Below are 25,456 nucleotides of genomic sequence, written 5' to 3'. Positions count from 1 at the left end.
GTAAAAACACCAGGCAGGCCCCACAAATAACCCAGAGATCCATTTTAAATAAATGGGCACATTCTACTCATGTGAAAACAAGCTGATTCCTGGACTGTCTGAGGGCCGGAATTAGAAGGCTATTGGGCCAGATCCAGCCCCCGGGCTTAACTTATCCATCCATGCCTATCCATGATTTAGAACATTAAATGACTGCAGGAAAGTTACCAAACTAAGCATACATTTGTGTGGGTAGGCTGTGGCTCTCTGGACATTGTTGGGACTCCAACTCCCATGAGTGTCAGACAGCACAAGGGATGCTGGGAGCTGTAGTTGAACAACACTCATGTTGGTAGCTTCAAGAACACTGTCCAACCATCTCGTCCTCTGTCGTGCCCTTCCCCTTGTGCCCTCCATCTTTCCCAACATCAGGGTCTTTTCCAGGGAGTCTTCTCTTCTCATGAGGTGGCCAAAGTATTGGAGTCTCAGCTTCAGGATCTGTCCTTCCAGTGAGCACTCAGGGCTGATTTCCTTAAGAATGGATAGGTTTGATCTTCCTTAATTTCATGCAATTTAACTCCAATCCTTGGTCCTGATCAAGCTATAGAGATATTCATGGCCTTTATATCCGAGCTTGATCCCTGGGATCATCTGCAGGAGTGTCGCTGGCTGTTCCCCAAGTTGGCGTGGTTCCTTTCACAATAAGAAACTAACCCCCCCCCCCAGTTATTGACCCAGAATTATGGGATGCTCTGCCAACAGTGATTCAATAGCCACTTTCCGTCTCTGCTTTTAAACGCTTGCTGGAAACTTTTCTATTCTGTCAGGCTTCTGTGGGCAATTAGGAACACACCTTTCTGCAACAGTTAGCTGATTTCTGATTTCTAACTTTTTATATGGTTTTACTGTGCAGTTTTGTGCATAATTTGTTGCAAACTGCTTGGAGATTTTTCTACGAACAGCAGTACGTATTTTTATAACTACCTAGCTATGCCCTTTGAGCCAATGGAACAAGTGAGCTACATTTCTTCTGCTTTCCAGAGGGGCTGTTCAGCCACGACTTTTAACATGATTTGCTCGGTGGTGGAGCAGAGATAATACTTTGTTCCAAAGTTTAGTTTATGGACAGATTTTAAACATTGCTTTTAGGCAACAAGGTCCCCTTGATTCTTAACCCTTAAAATGTCCTGGGCTGGTTCATATACAGGCTGAAATCGTAGCCATATAGGAAATATGAGAGACACAGAGAAAAAGAGGCAAATTTCACAGAGATTTCTCTTTGCTTTGCCCAGTTCCGCCTCCTTAAAGATCATATGCAGGGCTGTATGTAATTCCACGCTTAAAAACAAACCCGACTTTTGGCAACAAAGTAGCCAAAATCCCACACCAAGAAAAGAAAAGAAAAGAAAAAAGGCAGAATTGAGCAGGCTGGATCAAATTTCATCAAATCAAGCTGGCATGCCACTGTGATACACTGCACAGCATGTTGGGACTAGGCAAACCTGGATTTGAATCCTCATTCAGCTATGAACAGCTGACTTAGATTACACTGGGACATAAATAGCCTGTTCATCTTTGCAGGGCTGTTGTGAAAGCAACATGCGAGTCAGCCAGCCAGCCATGGCTGGAGAAAACAGTGGGGTTTATACAGTCATAGGTAAAGGTAAAGGGACCCCTGACCATTAGGTCCAGTCGTGGCCGACTCTGGGGTTGCGGTGCTCATCTCACTTTATTGGCCGAGGGAGCCAGAGTACAACTTCTGGGTCATATGGCCAGCATGACTAAGCCTCTTCTGGTGAACCAGAGCAGCACACAGAAACGCCGTTTACCTTCCCACCAGAGCGGTACCTATTTATCTACTTGCACTTTGACGTGCTTTCGAACTGCTAGGTTGGCAGGAGCAGGGACCGAGCAACGGGAGCTCACCCCATTGTGGGGATTCGAACCACCGACCTTCTGATCGGCAAGCCCTAGGCTCTGTGGTTTAACCCACAGCACCACCCGCGTCCTTGTCATACCTTGGATTAATCCAGTCATACCTTGGGTTAAAGATGCTTTGGGTTAAATCTTTTCTGGTTGCGTCCCGTGGCGACCCGGAAGTACCGGAGTTACTTCGGGTTTCGCCATTCGCGCATGCGCAGACACTCAAAATGACGTCACGTGCATGTGCAGAAGCGGCAAATCGCGACCCGCAGACGCGCAGACGTGGGTTGCATTCTGCTCAGGTTGCAAATGGGGCTCCGGAATGGATCCCGTTCACAACCAGAGCTACCACTGTACAGTGGTACCTCGGGTTATTACATACGCTTCAGGTTACAGACTCCACTAACCCAGAAACAGTACCTTGGCTTAAGAACTTTGCTTCAGGATGAGAACAGAAATCGTGAGGAGGTGGAACGGCGGCAGTGAGAGGCCCCATTAGCTAAAGTGGTGTCTCAGGTTAAGAACAGTTTCAGGTTAAGAACGGACCTCCAGAACAAATTAAGTACTTAACCCGAGGTACCACTGTATAGGCATTTTGTACACCTCGATCAAATTCTGTCTGAAAGAAAGACTCTCAGGAAGAATTATGTCAATTCAGCAAATGAGGGCAGATGTAGAAATCAACCATAGGCAGAGCCCAGCCTTGCACTGCATACTTCAATGGAGCTAGTTCTCCAGCTCTAACCTTGCACCAGATTTTTACATTTTAAAAAACAAGTGTTTAAAAAGCATTTTTTTAAAAAACAAGCTGGAAGAGACTGACAAATTTGTCAGTTTCAGTTCCTTGGTTCCCCCCCACCCCAATTTTAAATTCAAGTTTCTGACATTTCTGCATTATTATTATTATTATTATTAAAAATAGTCCTAACCAAAATTTGGCAGCATTTCTCCCAATATGCATAAAAAAATCAAGACTTTTTACTGCTATTTTAACTTCATAACAGTTAAAATAGCAACCTGGTAAGAATTATGAAATAACATAAATAAATAAAAAGAGTAAGATAAACAGTACAACACACACACACCCAAAGTACAGAGTCAATACATCATAAAACAAAGTACATTCTCAAGAGACTACAGTGATTTAGATGTTACAACACAAACCAACCTGATAAAGAAAAATACAAAGCAAATGTTATGAATATCAAAAAAGGGTCATATTTCATTGGAACTTGCCAACCCCATGATTGGCCTGTCATATAAGTTAGAAACGGCTACCAAACAGAGGCAAAATCCATAGCTTTATCTGCACCTCAAGATACTCTTAATTTATAAGTCAATTTTTCAATAATGAGAATAAACATTAAATATTTGGTTCAATAAAGTAAAAAAAAAAAAAAGCCTCAAGAAACCCTTCCAGCCCTGTGATATGGTCATGCGAGCAGCTACTAATAGCAACGACTGTAAGTAGTTTACATAATTAAATCCATATTTGACTCATCAAAGTTGGATTTAAAAAAAGCAATTTTGGGTTTAAAGGCAGCAGTTATTATTTCAGAAATTTCCTTCATGACGCCCTCCCAAAATTTGCACACAAGTTTGCAAGACCACCACATGTGGCCATAGGTTCCCCTTTCGTTCTGAATGCAATTTTGTCTAACGTACACATTTTTGCAAGGGCATTGCTGGAAATTAAGAACGTTAGCAACTAGTTCAGGATCCTGTTCTCATAGTGGCCAACCAGATTTTTATTCTTATTATGTATTTATTTATACCCCTTCCTTTTTCCCTGATGGGACTCACAAGTCTCACAAATATAAACAAGGGTCAGTAAAGACAAAGAAAAGACGACCAATTATTTTTTGAAAGCAATATTACAAGTAGAGAGGGGAACTGTTGCATTCAGATCCTGATAGCAGGCTTCCCACTGAAATATCTGTTTGGCCACTTTGAGAACAGGATGCTGGACCAGATGGGCCTGATCCAGAATGGGATACCTGTGTTTCAATTTGCATGTTGTTGCGGGAAGGGAGCTGCTGGAAATTGAACCTGCAACATCATGCATGGCGAGTTACGGATTCCTCCCCAATAATTGATAACAAATCACTGTCATCTGCCTGCTAGCCAGAGCAAGACTCAGGACAGACTGGCCCATATCCGTGGAGCAACAGCTACAGGTGATTTGTGTCTCTACGAAGACTACAAAGGGGTCATGCAATGGCAGCTCTGATCATAAACTCATTTAGACTGTCAGCTGTCCACTGGAATAGCCAACGCAAGAGAGGGGTGACTCTCCCCACCCTGCAATAAGGAATGTACCTTAACCCCCCACTCCCCGCAGCTGCTCCCCATTCCTAGACCTCTGTGGTTACGTAAAGAAAAGGCACTTTTCATATACTGAATCATACACTGGAAATTAAATGAGGTTGCAGTCCTAAGCATGGTTCCTTGAAAGTTAAATTAGTCAAAATCACATTAAGAGTTACTCCAGATATAATGCATGTTTAGCAATGTGGGGAGGGTGCGCTTGTTAACAGAAGTGCACTAATATTTGTCTCCTGGAAGTCTAGCAATGGGAGAATGCGCACCCCACTCTCCAGAAATGCACACCCAATGCAGCCAGCACTGTTCTCTGGTTTCCTGACCATTTGAGAGCTATTTTGCAGAATTGTAGAGTTGGAAAGGGACCGCAAGGGTCATCCAGTCCAACCCCCTGCAATGCCAGAATCTTTGTGCCCAACGTGGGTTTTGAACCGACGACCCTGAGATTAAGACTTGTGGAATTATTGAAGGAAATACCTATCTCTTTAAGTTAGGAACACTAGAGCAGGTACCTCAATGTTGTCTGCACTGAATGGCAACAGCTCTCCTCCAGGTTTTCAGACAGGGGACTTTTCCCTTACCTGGAGATGTCAGCATTCGAACCCAGAACCTTCTGCACACAAAGCAAACGCCCCTGCGATCCTTCCCTCCCCATTTTACAGATGCAACCATTTCACCATCATAACCTGCCCTGAGCTTTGGAGGGAGGTGAGAACACCCCAAAATACGTATTAAATAAATCATGCTTCTGCTTTTGTTTTTACTTTGCTTTTGCATCCCGGACAGCATCGGGGTTCCTCAAATTCCGCTCCCAGGGCAGATTCCCACACATCCACTGGAGCATGCAGAAGCCAAGAATTTCAAGGTCTCCTCGTCTGGATGGAGCTAAAAGGAAAGAGAAGGGGAGGGAGAGAAGGAATGTAAAAGAGCACTTTTAAAAGGTGGGGATGGAAAGAGACGGGGGGTGATGTTCAGTTGGCCCCCCTTTTTGGTGAGGGAGGGAAGGGGAGAAATGGAAACAGCAGTAACTTGAATCTGCCGTTCGGATGCAGCAGAGCAACAGGCAGAATTGCGTTCTGTTTGTTCAGCTGCCCCACGAACTCCGAACGGCCCCAAATTTTTGCTGCGGCCCACAGACAGGCCAGGATTTGTTGCTGCTGAGAGAGGAGAGAGAGAGAGAGAGGGTCAGTTTCCTCACCTCCTCAGACTCCATCCTTCCCTTTAGCTTGGCCTGTCACATGAACTTGATCCCCGTGGCCTCTGACATGCTCCAGACAGCCCATAACCCAGCACCGACACTTTCTCCAAGAGCCAGGCAGTAAAACAAAGAAATAAATGTCTGCTGCTAAATTGCTAACACATGTTTCGGGAAGTCCATGGGGTCCACACTGGTCATGTGGAGACCCTTCGAGAGCAGACTAAACAGAGATGGCCTTCCCTGCTCCAGCGAGCAAGAGGCGTCTGCAGCTGGAAGGCAAGGCAACAGTGCGCTCTAGTGGGCAGACGAACTCCGGCAAGATGCACAGGGAAGTTCCCTCGCATCGGCTGAAATCATAAAGCCCACTTGGCTCTTCGAGCGAAACTTCTTGTCCAAATTCAAACTTGGCTTTCGTTTCCAAAGCCTCGGACGCAAACCATTTGAAGGGGCATAGTCAACTGCGGCTGGCCTAAGCGGCAAGTTGAATTAAACACATGCATGCAACACACACACACACCCTCTCTCTTTTCTCCTAGCAACATTAAACACGAAACACGTATTTGCAGGCAGATAGCTGAAAATCGCACGACAGAACGGCTATTCCCAAGGGCAGAGGTCATGTGCACGGAAGAAAAGAGTCAGGCACACATTATAATCCCGAGATCTCCGACATCCATGGCCGTTTTAAGCTTCATTCTCATACAAAGATTGCGGGAGCAAAAGGAGAATTCTGCATATTTGAAGCTTGCTCTTGGATTTAGGGCACATTCAGGCATACTGTTTGTGGAACATTCACCCAGGTCTGTCTTCAGGGAGAATAGATGGCATTGGCTATTTTACAAAAATTCATCCCAATTTCTTCGATGGGCGGTAAAGTGATGTTGCATGCAAGCAATTTTTGCTTCTCGGTGCATTCGCCCATCACTTCTTGGGGAGGGGAGAAGGAGGTTTGTTGTGCAAGACCTCTCAATGAACTACGACTGTGAAAGCTGAATTTGCCAGGATGCGACTTAATCCCAGCTAAAAACAGCCAACAGTCTGGAAGCACCCATATAATAGAAAGAGGGAAGGGGGAAGCTAGGGGAGAGAAAACGAGCCACGAATGCTTTGACAAAATCCGTTATTAAGAATTGTGCATTTGCACTGAATTTCAGTGCAAGTTTCAGTTTCAGTTATTTTGCCGTTGCAGTGCTTTCTCGACTTATTTGCATCCTGCTCTAAGAACAGGAGAGCTCGTGTTTAGCGAGGGATGCAGGAGAGTACCAGAGACTGATGACGACCCTCGGAGGATGCGGCTGTTAACCCAACAGGTTCTGTATTATGAACTTTCATTACAGGAATTCCAGCAGAGACCCCCTCAGCACTCTTTTTAATTATAAGAGGTGACTTCTTGGAAGGCCAGTTCTATGAGACCACCGTCCCTCTTATCCCCCCTCTTCTCTCTCCCGCACCTCTCTCTGATATGATGAAAGCACATAAATTCTTAACATGTTCTCTCTATATTAACTGCTGCTAGACTATCGGATTATGAAAGGCCTTTCCATCTAGCTGGATGCCATTTTATCCCCCTGGGGGTCGTTTGCATCCTACACCAGCCTCGGCTGCATCCGAAAGCCAAAGGCTCGACGCGTCTTGTATAAAAGCCAGCCGGCCTCGTCTTTTAACACTTGCCATACTGTTGTCGTTTCGCGAGCCGTAGTCGTCGTAATTAAAACACAGTAGGGCAAAATATTTCCATTTGAGTTCAGGCAGCACTCCTCCCCCCCCCCCCACACACACAGAGAGAGCTTTTCCTGCCCCACAAACCAATTATGTTTCTTCCTTCATCATTCTCACTCCGCTTTCTCCAAAAATGCTGCTCTGGTACCTGTTTTGTCTTTTCCCAGAGGAACGACAGCTAAATCCTCTGGAAGAAAGTTGTCAGAATTATAATGATCCAGTTCTTCCCCCACCTATGCACGTGTGTGTTTCAGTTTTGTATTAAAGTTTAAAATCTTTACCTACGAATTCCAACTTTCAAATGTCTTTTGAACTTTTAACTTCCTGCCTTTCCCTCCATGCTATTCTTAACCCCATCCCATTCACAAAAGGCATTCTAATAAACATTTCACCCAAGACATATTTTTAATTCAAATATTATCGTTTTCCTTCCGCTCCTCATATTTCAAATCCTGCTCGCAATTTCATCTGATACTTTTTTTCAAGATATTCCAAAAAGTGCTTCCATTCCTTCATAAATAGTCTGTCCTATTGGTTTCTTAATTTTCTGTTAGTTTCACCAGCCCCGCATAGTCCATTAACTTTAAAGTCTGTTTTTCTATGCCATTATTATTATTATTATTATTATTATTATTAAAATTTATATACAACCCTTCGTAGATCTCAGGGTGGCTCACAACATACAAATATTCCTCCTCTACCCCCAACTGAAGATGCAATTTGACACGAAGCCAGGAGGAAACATTAAGCCATTTAAAATCCTGTAGCTAAATTATTGCAACTCTTCTTCAGGAGAAAAAGACCCCAGAGACACAATTTCCCTCCACTTCTGCACACGATGTACCTATATCCAAGCTGCTTTGAAATCTTTTTTTTTTAAAAAAATTAAGATTCCCCACGATGCATTTTGCTTTGCGGTTTTTAAATGTATTTAAAACTTGCACGTTTGAGACGTTTGGGAAGCTAGCATGTTTTCTGTGCTCCCTGTTCCCTGACAGAGAGGAAGAGGGTCACCATTCTTTTATTCACTCTAGTCCTTGTGTGCATTAGCGAGCACACACAAAAACACAAAATAAATAAGTATGCAAACTGCCAAAGATAAGAGGGCGAGAGGAAATTATTAAGGATGCCTTGAGACAACTAAGCTGAACAAGTACCAAATAGGAAGTTGTAATGCAGGGCATTTATCAATCTCCTTGTATTATTTGTCAGCCTGCTTCCTTGAATAAAACTCGCCTGGTCCTCATTTAAAAGTAAATAACAAAAAGTTACAATTTCTAAGCAAATCATTTCATAATGCATTGATCTGTACCCCCACATCAAAATCCACGCAGTTTTTTATAGAAAGGTGCACATATTTCTTTTTTGTTGCATTTCTCCTCAAATCAGATTGTGAGGGCAGAATATTTATACTGTTTTAAAAGAAATATTGGCAAATTATTATGCTGTTACTGGGTGGGGAAGGTTGGTTAAAAACCCAGAGACAGTGTTACTGAGGGCTTCCTGTCAATTTCAAAAGGGATAAATTTCACTGAGGATCGTGTTGCTTCATTTTTAAGATGTCATAAACAAAGTGACAATTCTGATAATTTCATGTCTGGAAAATCCAACACTTCCTCTTTATAATCCGTCACTTTTACAGGCCTATATTTTTCCCAAGGAGAAACCCAACCCTCATTTAGAATCAGATTAAGTTCAATTTCTCTGTGGACAAACCAGAACTACGAAGGGGGGGAAAGTAGGCATTTGAAAATTGTTTTGCTCGTTAACGGCATAATTCTTCAGTGACCGTTCTAAGCCAAGCAAAATAAATTTGTGTGTGGTGGAAGTGGTCCAGGAACGGGAGATGGCACGCGCTAAGTAAATGTCCATAAATTGGCACATTTTATAGCCGATGCGTACACAAAATCAGATCAGGCTTAAGAGGAGAATAGCAAGCTTTAGGGAAGCGTCACGACTGGGCAGAGTTTTCTTTTGTTTGACAGCCGTGGCCAAATCATGTCGGCGATGTATGATTTCTAGAAGAATGAAACAAGAGCTGCGCTGAGAGGTATTGGGCGGGCATGGCAATTGGCTGTGGGAACTGAAGACACCAAGGTTTAGTATTCTAATGGTTTCCTAGGAAGGAGCAGAGCTTTAGGGAGTGACAACGCAAGCGCTTCGATGGCCTCTCTGCAAATGCAGAATCTGGTCATGGGAAAGGAGGATGTGGCCGTGCAGTTGCGACATTCCTTCCCCCAGGAAATGTGAACGGTCCCAGCAGCCTCAGTTTTCAAGAGGAAACTTTTAGAAGTTTCCATTTCAATATTCATTTTATTAATTGCTGTGCTCCGGTTAACTTTGAGCACTCATTTTAAGAGGGGCGTAACGTGGGTTTTAGGGACGCGGGTGGTGCTGTGGGTTAAACCACAGAGCCTAGGACTTGCTGATCAGAAGGTCGGCGGTTCGAATCCCCGTGACAGGGTGAGCTCCCGTTGCTCGGTCCCTGCTCCTGCCAACCTAGCAGTTCGAAAGCACGTCAAAGTGCAAGTAGATAAATAGGTACCACTCCAGCGGTAAGGTAAATGGCTTTTCTGTGCGCTGCTCTCAGAAGCGGCTTAGTCATGCTGGCCACATGACCCAGAAGCTGTACGCCGGCTCCCTCGGCCAGTAAAGCAAGATGAGTGCCGCAAGCCCAGAGTCGGTCACGACTGGACCTAATGGTCCCTTTACCTTCCTTTAACATGGATTTTAATTTGATGGTACTATGCATCACATTCTGTTTTGTTTTGTTTTAAACCTCTTGGTAAATAAAATAAAGAATGGGCATCTTGAAAATCTCAGCTTTAAGGCCTCCAGTACCAAAAGCTATGAAACAAATATAAAAGGTTTCAATGCGTGCCGATATCCTGCTGATATCTCAGAAAACAGATCTGGGATTTTTTTTTGAGGTGTATTTACTTATCCTCAGTAATTATTCTTCTGCAAGCCTCAAAGGGCAAACATGCTTCATTTGCATAATTAATAGAAATAGCACTCATTTTTATTTTGATTTAACCAACAACTGCCAAAGCATGGAGTACCCCCATTGTTCTAGTTTCATGGAGCAGGTGGTTTTAAAACAACAACTACAATGTTTGATCCATTTAACCTACTACTGTCCCCAATGACTGGCAGAGACTCTGCAATGCTCTCAAGCTGGAGTCTTTCCAATATCTGCCCCCTGGACTCTTTAACCCTGGATGCCAAGAACTGAACTCAAGACCTCATGTGATTTCCTCCCCCATCTGCAGCCTCTTCCACTCATTATGCTCTGAAACCTGATGTTGGCAACAAAGATTCTTCTAGGGTGCTCAAAACCACTCTGGGTTTATTTCTAAAGGAAGAATACATAGGAAAGGGGAGAGGAGTTGGGAAAGACATGCAGGCTTTTTTGGTTAAATATTGGCTAAAAATACAACAAATATGTACTCCCAAGGTTTTCCAACTGCAGGAGAGGTTCCTGGAGTTCCTCAAAAACTGATCAAATGCCCTTTATTTAACAAATGATCAGTAATCTTAGTCCAAAACCTAGCCACATGGTTTCTGATGGGGACTGGTCATTCAGAATGCATGTCTATGTTTTCTACTTTCAGTCTCTCTTTATGATTTTCCATTTTATACATTTCAGTAATTTTATAATCTTCTTTTTTTTTTTTTACATTTCAAAACTCGACTTCCTTCCCCCTCTTTCTGCGGCTCCTTAAATTTATTCTTAATATTTTCTGCATATCCAAATTAACTTAATTTGCTCATTTATTCATCTTCTTTAAATACATACTCTTATAAAACTGCAGGTTATTACAATAATCCTGCCAGTGTTCTTATCTATTTACAGTTCATTTGTAAATATTCAATAAACCATTTCCATCCTTTTATAAAAAGTTTGTTATCTTGATTTCTTTATTTTTTGTCATTTCTGTATATTCCACAGGTTTTTGTATCTATTCTTCTTTTCCTGGGACTTCCTCCTTCTTTCCATTTTTGGGCAAGTAACATTCTTGCCGCTGTAGCAACATACATGAATAAATTTCTATATGGTTTTGGCAGTTCTGCCCCTATAATTCCCGAAAGGACTTTTAGTCTCAGCAGGTTTCACCTACACTGTCACAAGCAAGATTACATTTTGCCAAGCCAGAATCAGGCCTAATAGTTCCAGTCTAAGATTGTGGCACATCTAGCAACATTTTCTATGCATGCTGTGTTGACTTTGCAAGGACAGAAAGGAAAGGAGGCTTAATAAGGATGGTGGTTCTCACAGTGACCAAAATAATTCTATCCTCCTCCTTTATCTGGCCAAAACTAAGGATCTATCATCCAAAACGGGTCTCAAGTCCATATTGTGACATCGGTTTCCTAGTTTTTGACCTGGCAATATATTACAAATCATGATGTTTGCGCGAATCCTATGGCAAAAATCACAATGTGGGGAAAACTGTGAAGCCAGCCAATGGCTCCATCCATACTTCAGACACTGTGATATATCAGTGTATCACAATGTTTAGCTGGTGGCATAACACAAAGTTGATAACCAGGTATCGCCAGTGGCGTAGCGTGGGTTGTCAGCACCCGGGGCAAGGCAAGTAATTTGCACCCCCTAACCCGTGGATTTGCGCCCCCTAACCCGTGGATTTGTACCCCCTAACCCGTGGATTTGCGCCCCCTAACCCCCAGATGCTGCGACCGGTGCGGCCGGCTCCCCCTGCACCCCCCATGCTACGCCACTGGATATCGCCCAGCCCAAACTTCTCAAAGTGGCTAACCATTTCAAAAACGCACGAGATGGAAAATCCATAGCAAAAAAACTACATAAAGATATGCTAGTTTAAACAACAGAGCATATGTCTCCGCCAGGATGAAAACACTTTGTGAACACAGAAATTAAAAAGGCCCAGGGAAATAAAATACTAAAAAGCTGTTTTGTCTGGTATGGAATGCACTTCAAACCTTCCCAGAGATAGTTCTGGAGTTAGGGTCACCTTCCAGAACTGCTCACCTTCCTTACTGCTGAAGTGAAGGGGAACTGAAGGATCTAGGTGGCGGTTCTGGCAGAACGGGCCATGGTGCCAGGTCAATGTGGGAACTTTCTAAGAGATCCAACCCCAGTGTGATTCTGTCATTTAAACATCATTGGTGCAGCGTCGGATGTAGCCAGGAAGTGGGAGACTGCAGCGCCACGCTAGATTTCAAATGCCATTAAATAATAATAATAATAATAATAATAATAATAATAATAATAATAATAATGTCCCAAGCTAGTAAACCATTGTGTCTCATTCATTTCACAGAACCACAGAATGGTAGAAGTTGAAGCTGATGGTAGAAGTTGATGTTCTTCAACATCAACTTCGTTGGACTGGTCATGTTGTGCGGATGCCTAATTATCATTTTCCAAAGCTCTATTCCGAACTTAAAAGTGGAAAGCGTAATCCTGGTGGTCAACAAAAGAGGTTTAAAGACTGTCTCAAGGCAAATCTAAAAAAAATTGTAGTATAAACACCAGCAATTGGGAAACACTTGCCTGTGAGCACTCCAATTGGAGAACAGCCTTTACCAAAGGTGTCATGGGCTTTGAAGACACTTGAACTCAGGACACAAGGGAGAAACGTGCTAAGAGGAAGGCACGCTTGGCAAATCCACACCGTGATCAACTCCCACCCAGAAACCTATGTCCCCACTGTGGAAGGACGTGTGGATCCAGAATTGGCCTCCACAGTCACTTACGGACTCACTGTTAAGACCGTGCATGCTGAAGACAATCTTACTCGACTACGAGTGATCACCAAAGAAGAAGAAAATGGTAGAGTTGGAAGGGACCCCGAGAAACAACTAGTCCACTCCCCCACCCCGCACAATGCAGGAACCTCAACTAAAGCATCCATGACAAATGGCAAATTTCCTGCACTGGGTTTAAAACAAACCAAAACACCAAACAAAAACCAGCCATTTTGGTCCTTTCCCTGCTGCTCTTCTACATTGCTTTGCTTTTTACGTGGTCTTGCAAGCTGCTTTGTGTCTCCTTAGCAGCAGAAAAGTGGCATCAAAATCAAATCCTCGTTAATAAATCTAGGTTCACTTAAATGGGATTATTACGCTGCAGCAAAGTTTGTGGCCAAAAGAGGATCTGAACCCTGTACCGAATTAATCTTATTCATAAAGGTATTTCTAGACTGCTTTTCATTTTAAAACACCAAAGCGGTTTACGACGACAGTACATGAAACCACACAATCAAGGCCATATAAAAAAAGCTAAAAACAGACGGCAGTTAACTGTTGTGGAAAGATGTGCTCTTAATTGCCTGTGCAGGGCAGACGGAACCGAAAAGTTTTCAGCGTGCATTTTACAAGCTGAAATGGAATGTGCCTGCTGAATCTTTTATCGGCAAGAAACTGGCCCAATGACCACTTAAAAGCTCTATTTCTCATTGTTATCAGATGAGTCTCACAAGCTCGTCCTGCCACTTTAAACCACTGTTAAGGAATCCTGGGCATTACAGTTTGTTAAGGGTGCTGAGAGTTTTTAGGAGATGCCTACACGGAACTACAATTCCCAGACTGGCTTCCCAGTCCATCCCTTTTCCTGGGAACTGTAGCTCTGGGAACTGTAGCTCTGAGAGGGGAACAGGAGTCTCTTAACCAGGAATAGGCAAACTCAGCCCTCCAGATGTTTTGGGACTACAACTCCCATCATCCCTGACCACTGGTCCTGTTAGCTAGGGATGATGGGAGTTGTAGTCCCCAAACACCTGGAGGGCCGAGTTTGCCTACACCTCCTCTTAACAGTGCTCAGAACCCATAAGAAACTGCAGTTCCCAGGATGCTTCGGGCAAAGCCGCAACTGTTTAAAGTGGTATCACAGTGCTTTAAATTTATGCTGCGAATGTGGCTTCAGGTCCAACAACACATCTCTCATCACACACCGCAGCCTCTCTGCATATTTAAAGCCTCGTGCCTGAGAATGCCCCGTATCACTGCAAAACGCTTGTGCAGAAGTGCTTCAGCATCGCTTTGTCGAATTAATAAAAAAAGCATACTGAGATGAAGATTTCCACCTCTCTGAGGAAAGGAACAAACCTCTTAGCATCAGCTGTGTAATTTACTTGTTAAAAGCAATTGGACAGAAGACAGCACCTGAACTCTTCCTCCCCACCCCACCCGAACCCCCCAGCCAGCCAGCCAAGCCAGCCACCCCCTTACAAATAAACACATTGGAACAAATTTAATTCAGACAGTTCATATTCCTCTTATGTTCATCAATGATGGCAAATTAAAACCAGTCTCATGCACTCTGCGTGCAGGGCCCAGAGTATTTAAAAGAAGCTCGATATGTTAAGCGCAGTATATCTCCAGAGAAATTAGGTATTGACTGCATGCCTCAGTGAGTAGAAAATCTGCAAAAATCCATATGCCACATTGATCCAAATATTACTTTTTAACACTACTAACAATGTAACAAATTTTTAAGAGGTATGCTTGACGCAGGTATAATTCTCTTTAATTATCAAGGAACAAGCAAGGATGGCAACACTATTTGCACAACGCAGCTTTCGGGAAAGAAAACGAATGCTCCATAAGATCTGGGCAGATTCTGGGATGAAAATTTGGGGTGGGGGGAAGAGAGACCCAAGCCAATCGTACGGTTGCTTAGACCACTGGTTTCAAGCACAAAGAATTGAATTTGGAGGAAATAAGAGCCGCCAATGCCAAATGTTTATCGCTAATATAGCATTTTTATGGCTTTACAGCTATTTTATCACTTCTGCCGCAAGGTGGGCTGTGATTCTGTTTAAGTCCAAGACACAAACAACCCCAGTTCTGCATGCAGAGGGGGGAGATTTTTTTTAAGCAACGCAGAAAAGCAGTCTGTGGCAGAGCCAGTCCGTGGAGCCTTCTAGCTCACCTGTGTTGACTGACAGCAGTTTTCCAGGGCTTCAGACAGGGGACTTCCCTGGAGATCCCAGGGATTAAATCTGGGTCCTTTCATATGCAAATCCCATGCACAGGTTTAGGAGCAAGCCAGTGATGCAATGCAGGCAAGGGGTGCAGAGGCAGGGAAGCCCATGTGCGTGTTCAGAGATACGGCACTGCACCCAAGAAGGGTTACGTATTAGAAATCACCCCAGAACTGGCCCTACTAAACATCTTCCAAGACAACAATGCCCATTTACACCACAAAGAACTCATAACCCACCTACTTTCAGCAGCCAGAAACACCATAACCAGACAGTGGAGAGACCTGTCAGGAGTAAGAATGGACCAATGGTACCAAATAGTATGGGAAACAGCCTTATTAGAAAACACTAACAAATAAACTGAAAATGACATGGGGACAACTAGAAGAAGACGCCTTCACCCTGGTATGGTTCCCTTTTATCACATACACAGCCCAACAAGACAATGACAAAAATCCACCAACAGCATACAAATCAATATGGCTAACCTGATCCAAAACACCCACCCGCCCCACTCACACATGAAAACAAAGACCACCACAGCCAACCACAAACAAACAACCACACTCTAGGCCAACCCCAACCTCTCTCACCACCAAAGGAACACAAGTGAATAGCACAGAACCTCCACAAGCGACGCTGACACAAAACCCCACATATATTAAGTATAATAGAAACATCGCCCCCCGCCCCCTATCTCCCCCCCCCTTTCCTCCTCTTCTTCCGAATGTCTCAACAAATGAAACTGATCTGTAAAAAATGTTACTTGGAGAAAAAAGAGAGAGACACATTGCACATACTTTTGTAAACTAAGAAAATCGTTAATAAAAATACACTTTAAAAAAAAAAATGAACCCCCTTTTGGTGTTGCTGCAGCAGCAAGCAAGTCACTGTAGCAGGCTACCTTCACGTATCACGTGACAGAGATGAAAGGAAAGTGGAAACAGCCTTGTTATGACAGTCTATCATCATCACAAATGGACTTGGATGAATTTTGAGACAAACTGGGCCACTTGGACTAAGGCTTGCAGTTTTCCAAAACGCCAAAAGGGGTTCTAAAGTGGACCTTGTGATTGATGCATGCTCCTAGTTTCTAGGCCTCCTACAATTGTACATTGGGAGGGGACACTGAGGGTCATCCAGCCCAACCCTCTGCAATGCAAGAATCTCAACTGAAGCATCCATGATTGGTGACCACCCAATCTCTGCTTAAAAACCTCCAAGGAAGGAAGAGTCCACCACCTGCCAAGAGAGACCATTCCACTGTCGAACAGCTCTTACTGTCAGAAACTTTGGAAAGAATCTCCTTTTTTGTAACTTGAACCCCAGAGAGGCTGGGGAAACCCAGCCAGATGGGTGGGGTATAAATAATAAAATTACTATTATTATTAATTCACACAGGGTCCCCATACATTTCACCGTCTATTGATCCCTGTGCCACCACTTGATTTCCCGCTGCCACCACCCAGGCCCTACCTGGTACAATACTGCGTCCAGTCAGGGTTAAACTGGAACATAAACTTCCCTTTATTTATTGCAGTTTAACAAGTGTAGGGTTTCATAAACGGTATCGGTCAATTACAATCACGGGGTGTGTATCCAGACCTATAACTTCCACTACCTGCTCTCACTCACTAAACCACCTCTCAGATATTTACTTCTCTTCCTAGCTCCTAACTGTTCCTGACTCAGTTTATTTCGCTACACTAACTCCACCTACCCACAGACTCTATCCCAATTCACTCCCACTCTAACCAACCACCCAACTCACCTTTCACCCCGCCCAGAGCTGGCTATATAGTCCCTCTGACTCCACCCCCCTGGGTTCTGATTGGGTAACCAGTTTAACTATTTCACCTCCAGCACTCTCATATGTTAACATCACACCATCCATCGGATCAAGTCCTCATGAGCACAGAAATGTCTGCTCTCTTCATCAACTCACTTCCCCTTGGCCAAAAATAGTTACCCCCACATATGCAAAAAAGAAAAAGCCCATAACCCATAGGGGTGGAGCACATTACACAAACGCACTCAGGCTGCACAACTACAACTCACCACATAATTCAGCTATTTGGGCATCTGCTGAGTAACTATTCCCTCTTCCCTTGAACCAGGGAAACAGTGAGCACTCAAACGCCATCCGTTCAGGAGCCGTTTTTCACCCAATAATTCCTTTCATAGACTAAAGCAGGTGCCTTTTACAGAACAGGCCATGCTTGCCTGTCGCCGCATGTCTCACAGCATCAGTGGACTTAACAGATTTCCATCCTCCTCGTCCCGTTGCACGGGCCAGAAAAAGCTTGCCCATTATGGCCCCTTTCCTCCTGAAATGCTTCCAGCGGGTCAAACAGCGCAATTGTCTCAGCACCAGAGAGGCGCAAGAGTCCCATTTCATTTTTCCTAATGACCAGCGTTAAATGACTGCAGGTCTTAACAGTGCTGGCAAATTATCAAGGCCCTCTGCATTACATGGTCAATGGTCCTTTTAATAGAAAAAGCAATAACGTATAGCTGTTTGTGCCAAGTAAAACTCGTTAGAAAGTATTAGTTTAAGATAACAGTTCAGCAGCTATTAACGACCACAAATGTTTGCCGACGCGCACATACGTCCCCTCTTCTGGTGGGGTGGGAGGGAAGAGAGAGAAAGAAAAGGCCTGTCACTTTCTCTTAAGTATGGACATTATTGTTTATACAGAGCCATCAATGTATATGAGGCTTGAAGGAGGAGCCTTGGAGAATGGGCAACAGCTCAGCGGTCAAGGGCATGTTTCGAATGCAGGATCGATGCCCGGTTATCACCAGCTACAAAGTTTGCAGATAAAAAAGCTGGGAAAGATCTACAGAGCTGCTGCAAGCTAAATTACACAGTATTGGCATATATCTGTAATCTCACTTCTGTGCCGCATTTCTCTAAAAGGAGCTTACAAGAGGGAGAGAGGGAAGACAGGGGCAAGGCTAACAGAAGTATACAAGGCATGGGTAGGCAAAATAAGGCCCAGGGGCCGGATCTGGCCCAATCGCCTTCTAAATCTGGCCTGTGGACGGTCAGGGATTCAGTGTGTTTTTACATGAGTAGAATGTGTCCTTTTATTTAAAATGCATCTCTGGGTTATTTGTGGGGCCTGCCTAGTGTTTTTACATGAGTAGGATGTGTGCTTTTGTTTAAAATGCATCTCTGGGTTATTTGTGGGGCATAGGAATTTGTTCAATTCCCCCCCCCCCAAAAAAAAAAATATAGTCCGCGCCCCCCAAGGTCTGAGGGACAATGAACTGGCCCCCTGCTGAAAAAGTTTGCTGACCCCTGATACAAGGTATGCATATTGGCAAATGCACCAACACTGACTTAAGTCCTTAAAAGTCCCAAACAGCTTTGGCCCTGTATACCTGAAGGAGCGTCTCCACCCTCATCGTCCAGCCCAAACACTGAGGTCCAGCTCTGAGGGCCCTCCCTGCAAGAAGTGAAGTTACAGGGAACCAGGCAGAGGGCCTTCTTGGTAGTGGTGCCTGCCCCGTGGAGCACCTTCCCATCAGATGTCAAGGAGACAAATAACTAGACAACTTTCCGAAGACATCTGAAGGAAGCCCCGCACTGGGAAGTTTTTAATGTATGATGTTTTGTTGTTCTTTTATATTCTGTTCAAAGCCGCTCAGAGTGGCTGGGGCAACCACGTCACATGGGCGGCGTACAAGACCTGCAATATTATTATTATTATTATTATTATTATTATTATTATTATTATTATTAGGCAAGGGTAAGCCAACCCTCCAAATGTTGCTTATCTCCAACTTTCATCATCCCTGACCCTGCTTGTGGAAGCTGATGGAAATTAGAGCCCAACAACATCTATGAGAGCAGGAGAGATTCTCCTAAAGGTTTTCTGAAGATCAGAAGCCACAGGAGATCAGGGTCTTTAGTGTGGTTGCCCCTGTTCTGTGGAACGGCATTCCTGTCGCTATTCAACAGCTGCCTGCTATCCACACTTACCAGAAACAACTGAAGACGTTTCTGTTCTGGCAACCTTTTCCAGCCATGTGAACAGGTCTCTGCCAGGGGTGTTAACTCAGCAGCACTGCTTTAAAATTGACCCGATGTTACTTCCTATGTTTGTTCCCAACTGTTTCTTAGCTGCTTTTGTTGAATTCCGTGCATTGCCCCGACGCATTTGTGGAAGGCAATATGATAACATCTGGAAAGCACATGTTTGCTACCCATGGACTTTGGGTGGGGGAGATCAAATTAATAAGCTTTATAGAAGAGGCAGGGGTTTTTTTGGGGGGGAGAGAAGGGTTGAAGCTGGTAGGAGAAAGAGAGGAGGAATCTTATTGGCACGTTGGGAAGGAATTTGAGACAGAACTCCTAAATAGCACCTACTCCCTCCCCCTCCCAAAAAAGTCTCAAGTTAAACAGTAGTCAAAGTTTGGCAATAATCACTTTTATTTTTTCCACACTAGCATAACATTAGAATTGACTTTGTGTCTTGCTGACATAGCAACTAAGAAAGTCGTGTTGCATTGACCACCATCGATTGCAAGCAATGCAGCCATTGGGGGGACGGACAGGCTCGCCCAAGTGCCATATGTTTTCGATATTGACCTTTTTCTCTTTTTCTATGGCTCTTTGGGCCGGCTATTGAATTTGGACTGCAGTGTAATAAACAGCTGAGGTTTAATTAATGGTAAATGAATACAAGACACAGGTTATGACTTTAACTAATTAGGGAATTGTTGAATTAAGTCTGCCTTGGAATGCAAGGCAGTGAAATCAATATCCAATAAAAGGACTATGTATGTAATTTACCTGCAAATGTGTTTCCAATACCGTCAAAGTGAGTTTAAATAAGTAAGATATATGAAAGGCTACTGTGGGGGGGGGGGGGAGCTTGAGGGAGCAGGGGCGGGCAAGAATTTTTTAAAAAGTTAACACTTCACATAGCTTGCAAAATAACGAGAAAAGATGATGAGCTTTGGGAAGTTTAATCAGAAGAAAGGAGAGCCGTCTTGCCAAGAGCACGGCAGAAGATAGTTGGGAAGGGCCAAAATGATCACTGACTTCGGCCAACTGGTGGCCTGTAGGCAGGAGGATTCCTATGTGTTTTGATATGAGTAGAAAAATAAAGACAAGCTACAGATGAAGCTGCAAGGTTAAATCTCTGCTGAATTAATTTAGCTTGCACTTAGTTACAGACCAGTCCCATTTCTGTGTGTGGATTTTCCCTACAAATGTATGAATATTCCGCAGGTCAATTGTACACATTTTGTAGACATTCTTCCTATACAGTGGTACCTCTGGTTACATACTTACTTCATTCTGCAGGTCCGTTCTTAACCTGAAACTGTTCTTAACCTGAAGCACTTTAGCTAATGGGGCCTCCTGCTGCCACCGTGCCACCGGAGCACAATTTCTGTTCTCATCCTGAAGCAAAGTTCTTAACCTGAGGTACTATTTCTGGGTTAGCGGAGTCTGTAACCTGAAGCGTATGTAACCCGAGGTACCACTGTATAGCAAAATGCACAATTATCGTTATTATTTTACATTCTTTTAGGGACCAAAGGTACACTGCAAAATCTAGAGGTGCACATAATGCAGGAGGGGAAAGCCTTTTTTTCCCCTTCAGCTGAAGGGCCAGATTACATTCTGGATAACCTTCTGGAGGGCCAGAGACAAAAGAATGTGGAGTCCTGAATTTAAACTTCACCTTATACAGTCGGCTGGTTTCTACACATAGTCATTCTGCCGCCTCTCTATTCTCGCAGCCAGGCAAGAAAGAATCATCATCAGAGGTTAAGGACACGCACTCCAGCTAGGCAAATTTATTCAGGAATGGTGTCGATCAAGGATAGTGAGGGGGGTGGCCTGCAGAGAGACTCAAAGGCCAAGACGGAGAGGCCTGGAGGGCCAGGGGGATGCCCGAGATTCTCCCTTCCCCACGTCTAAATTTGCAAGCAGGGATGTCAAAACAGATTCGTCTGCTGCAAAAAGCGGACTGAACGAATTACTTGGCCTGTTCCCAAGTCAGGCTGGAAGCAGTGAGGGGGAAAAGAGTGAGAGAGTTCCACTCTACTACTGATCTGATTGTACAGCTTCGCAGTGCACGACATCAAAGTTTACTTAAAGGCAGTAATTTCCTTTCTTTAAAAAAAAGGGAAAAAAGAAGTTCTCTTCGCCTTACAGCATTATTCAAAATCCACTGTTCTGTATCCTGCTTTCTCCCTTGCTGCACTCCAGTTTGCCACACCGACTTAGGGGGACAGGAAGTCACCACACAAAGCCCCATAAACCTGCTGCTTCTCCAAGTACGCTTCACACCAGCCCGATTACTCATTCCCCCCCCCCCCCGAAATGTTTTTGAAGGGGTGAAGGAAGACCGAGGGAGTTAGAGAGCAACCTACCTACTCCCTTGTGAGCATCTAAGCTGGTAAACTCTATGGTCCCATTATGGCCCTTCTTAGGATTTTCCCGATACTCTTTGTGGTTCCCATCGGGACAATATCTGTAGGCGAGTCCATAATCAGCAAGATAAACCTGGAAGACAAGAGGAAAGAAATGAACGATGCTTTTGTCCTCTGGAAAAAGTATAACCTTTCTAATTAAGCTGGAGGAAAACGGTGGCTTGAGGAGACTCTCAGATCTGCATTTTATTAAGCCAAATGGCATCTCAGGATAAAATATGTCCATCGAGGGGCTGCTAAGAGCTACCCTCGCCTTCCTGAGTTACGTGCCTCTTCCAAGCCTAGTCTTATTTCAGAGCAGAAAGGAATTTTTGTCTGTTTTGCTCCTAAGCTATCTTCTCTCCAGGTGGGCCTCCAGACATCATAAAGTGCAATATGTCTTTTATCTGTCTCCATGCTGCTTATGGGACCCCGTCTCCTCCTTACTAAACACACTCACACACGCAGGCACGACAGATCGTGCCTTTCAACAGCCAGCCCTTCGACAAGTTCATAACAGCCGTGCTTACAGAAAAAGGACGGAAGAGGAAAGTTTTCTGCAAACACCAAGCGTATGACATACTAATTTTTCCTTCTGGCGGGGGGACGAAAAGGCTCCAGGAGAGAACATCTCTCTGTAGTTGCAACAGAAGCTTTTGAAAGTTTTCCAACAGCCACACGAAAAAAGAACCGCAAATAATCCTGAAAGAGAAGGCCCCCCGGTTGTCAGTTTTGCCATGTCTGAATCTGGCAGCAATAAGGAAAAAATGGTAACCTATTAGGGGCGATGTCTCAAGCAAACCCAGCTATGCTCTCAGAATCTGATAGCCGCCTTGCTGAGCACTTGTTTAATGAACTTTCATATGGAGCATGCCAATTTGACTTGGTAAACTCTAGGTTAGATTACTGCAATGCGTTATACGTGGAGCTGCCTCTGAAGACGGTTTGGAAACTTCAGCTGGTGCAGAAGTTGGCTGCTAGGTTTCTCAGTGGGGCAAGAAGGTGTGAGCGTATTACACCAATCCTGGCCCAAATGCACTGGCTGCCAATTAGCTTCCTAGCCCAATTCAAACAGCTGCTTTTGACCGATAAAGCCTTAAACGGCTCCGGACCGCAATACCTCAAAGACCTCCTCTCCCCATACGAACCTACCCAGACCCCGAAATCATCCTCTGAGGTCCTTCTTTGTGTGTTTCCTCCGTGTGAGGTCCAGAGGGTGGCAACATGGGAAAGAGCATTTTTTTTTGAAGTGGCTCTCCATTTGTAGAATGATCTCAACAGGAAGGCTCACCTGGCACCTTCATTACGTAACTTGAGGTACCAGGCGAAAACATTCCTCTTCTCCCAGGCCTTTCGACGGCCTCGGTCCAGTATACCTGAAGGAGCGTCTCCAGCCCCATCATTCAGCCCGGACACTGAGGTCCAGCACCGAGGGCCTTCTGGCGGTTCCCTCATTGCGAGAAGCAAAGCTACAGGGAACCAGGCAGAGGGCCTTCTCGTTAGTGGCGCCCGCCCTGTGGAACGCCCTTCCAGCAGATGTCAAAGCGATAAACAACTACCTCACATTCAGAAGACATCTTAAGGCAGCCCTGTTCAGGGAAGTTTTTAACGTGTGATATTTTACTGTATTTTTGGTTTCTATGGAAGCCGCCCAGAGTGGCTGGGCAGGCCCAGCCAGATGGGCAGGGTATAAATAATAAATTATTATTATTATTATTATTATTATTATTATTATTATTATTAGGCTAATTAAAGAATCAATGTCCTTTTAATCCCAGTCATGGCGAACTCTGGGGTTACGGCGCTCATCTCTCTTTACTGGCCGAGGGAGCCGGCGTACAGCTTCCGGGTCATGTGGCCAGTATGACTAAGCCACTTCTGGCAAACCAGAGCAGCAGACATAAATGCCGTTTAACCTTCCCGCCAGAGTGGTACCTATTTATCTACTTGCACTTTGATGTGCTTTCAAACTGCTAGGTTGGCAGGAGCAGGACCGAGCAACGGGAGCTCACCCCGTCGCGGGGATTCGAACTGCTGACCTTCTGATCAGCAAGTCCTAGGCTCTGTGGTTTAACCCACAGCGCCACCCAAGTCCCAGAGCATGGAGTACAGTGGCCACCTGAGCCTCCAGAGACAGTGCAGAATCCAGGAGCACCTGCAAGATGCAGACCTGCTCCTTTCAAGGGAGTGCAACTCCCCACCTGCTGGACAGGCCACCCCCTGCGCTAGACTAAACGTGAAAAGATACGTTAAAAAAAACAAATTATGGAGTTAAAGCACCACCAAAGAAACAGCCCAAAGTCTTTGGAGAATAAGCACCTGTTAAAAGCTTGGCAATAATAAGTGGACATTAAGCAGCAGCAGCAGCAGCCACTGCCCTTAAGGCTCATGCTCCCGACCAACAGCTTCGAAGCATCACCAGCGTTGAGAAAATCACTGCATTAATTTGCAAGCTGCTAAGTTGGAGAAACTACTTTCCGCATCACTCTTTAACTAGTTTTGTGCTTTCCTGGCAGGCAAATCCCTGCCCTGGAATATATATATATATATATATATATATATATGCTTTCGTAGATTTTCACGGGTACAGGAATGCAGGTTTTGGTGTCCTCGGGTGTCTTCCCGTGTAAAAGTTGGGGTGTCTAGGCGACGTTTCGACGAGGTCTCACTCGTCATCTTCAGGCTGGTGCTTTCGGCTTCTTGTTACTGGAACAGAGCGGGATCTCAATGTTTGAGTTCCTATAAATACTGTAGAGGGGGTGTGGTGTCTAGCCTCCAATGTTCTGGGCAGAGAGGAAGTTCCCAGGCTAGTGTGCCTTTTCTTCTTTTGTTCCTTAATTACTTGAGAGATACCTTGAGTGATTTCTTGAGTGATATCCTGAGTACCACTTAGGTGGGTCATTAGGTGTGGATTAGTTGCTAAAGTCTTTGTGTCTTGACCTCTTGAACTTTGTGAAGAGTTTTCCTGAGAAGATGGCTGTATTGCACTTAGTTGTGCTTTGGCTTGGCTTCGTGTATAGGGGCGAGCTGTGGTTTTGTGGCTTGTGTCAGCCAGATCTGTGTAGGGATTGCAGGGGGGTGCAGCATCCGGAGGTGCCACCATGGATTGGCTACTGGATGGTGTCAGTAATTCATCTGTGGAGAGGGTCTGGGTTTGGGTCTGGTGTGGTTGATTGGTGTTGGCGTTCTGTGTGCCTCTGGATCTGGTGTCAGTTTTTGTGGGGAGGGCTAATTTCCAGATGTCTGGCAAGCGGGATGTGTCGTCACGCTTGTTCATGTTGTGAGGGTGTTTCTCTATCTCGATGGCTTCCATGATTATTCTCTTGTGGTGATGTTCCGTGTTAAAGAGCAATTTGGAATCTGCAAAATTAATTTCGTGTCCTGTTTCTTTCATGTGTTGGAAAAGAGAGGAAGTTTTTTCTTCTTTTTTGACGGCATTCTTGTGTTCTGCGATACGTGCATTTATTCGTCTGTTTGTTTGTCCAATGTACGTGGCTGGGCAGACTTTGCAGGGTATTTCATAGATCCCTTGGTTTTCCAACTGGATTTTATCCTTGGGGTTTCTGAGGATATTGGCTATTTTTTGGTTGGTGCAAAAGGCTGTTTTGATATTGTGTTTATGGAGGATTTTGCTAATTTTATCTGTAGTGCCCTTGATATAAGGAAGGAGGGCCATGCCATTGTTTTCTTCTGTGTCTTGGTTTTTGGGGGGTGTTTCCTTTTGGATTAGCTTCGTAATCCTGTTTTGCTGGTATCCATTGGCAATTAACACATTTGAGAGATTCTGTAACTCAGTTGTCAAGTGGTCTTTGTCAGCCAGGCGTTTGGTTCTGGAGATGAGAGTCTTGGCTACGGAGTTTATTTGTGCAGGGTGGTGGTGTGATTGTGCATGTAAGTAGCGGTTGGTGTGTGT

At 44.4% G+C, this 25,456-nt stretch overlaps 1 protein-coding gene across 3 annotated transcripts in view; it reads right to left on the bottom strand.

Annotated features, from left to right (window-relative positions):
- VRK2 (VRK serine/threonine kinase 2) overlaps positions 1–25,456 on the bottom strand; it is a 77,046-nt gene that overhangs the window by 19,892 nt on the left and 31,698 nt on the right. For all 3 annotated transcript variants that reach the window (XM_083733496.1, XM_083733495.1, XM_083733497.1), the window contains 2 exons: positions 21,505–21,637; positions 4,989–5,109 (listed from right to left, as the gene is read on the bottom strand). In XM_083733496.1, the coding sequence (XP_083589622.1) occupies positions 4,989–5,109; positions 21,505–21,637 (254 nt within the window). The remainder of the gene's footprint in view (positions 1–4,988; positions 5,110–21,504; positions 21,638–25,456) is intronic.

This window comes from Podarcis gaigeae (genome assembly GCF_964106915.1).
Source record: "Podarcis gaigeae genome assembly, chromosome: 3".
Classification (NCBI taxonomy): Eukaryota; Metazoa; Chordata; class Lepidosauria; order Squamata; family Lacertidae; genus Podarcis; species Podarcis gaigeae.
This window is presented reverse-complemented; position numbering and strand designations above follow the sequence as displayed.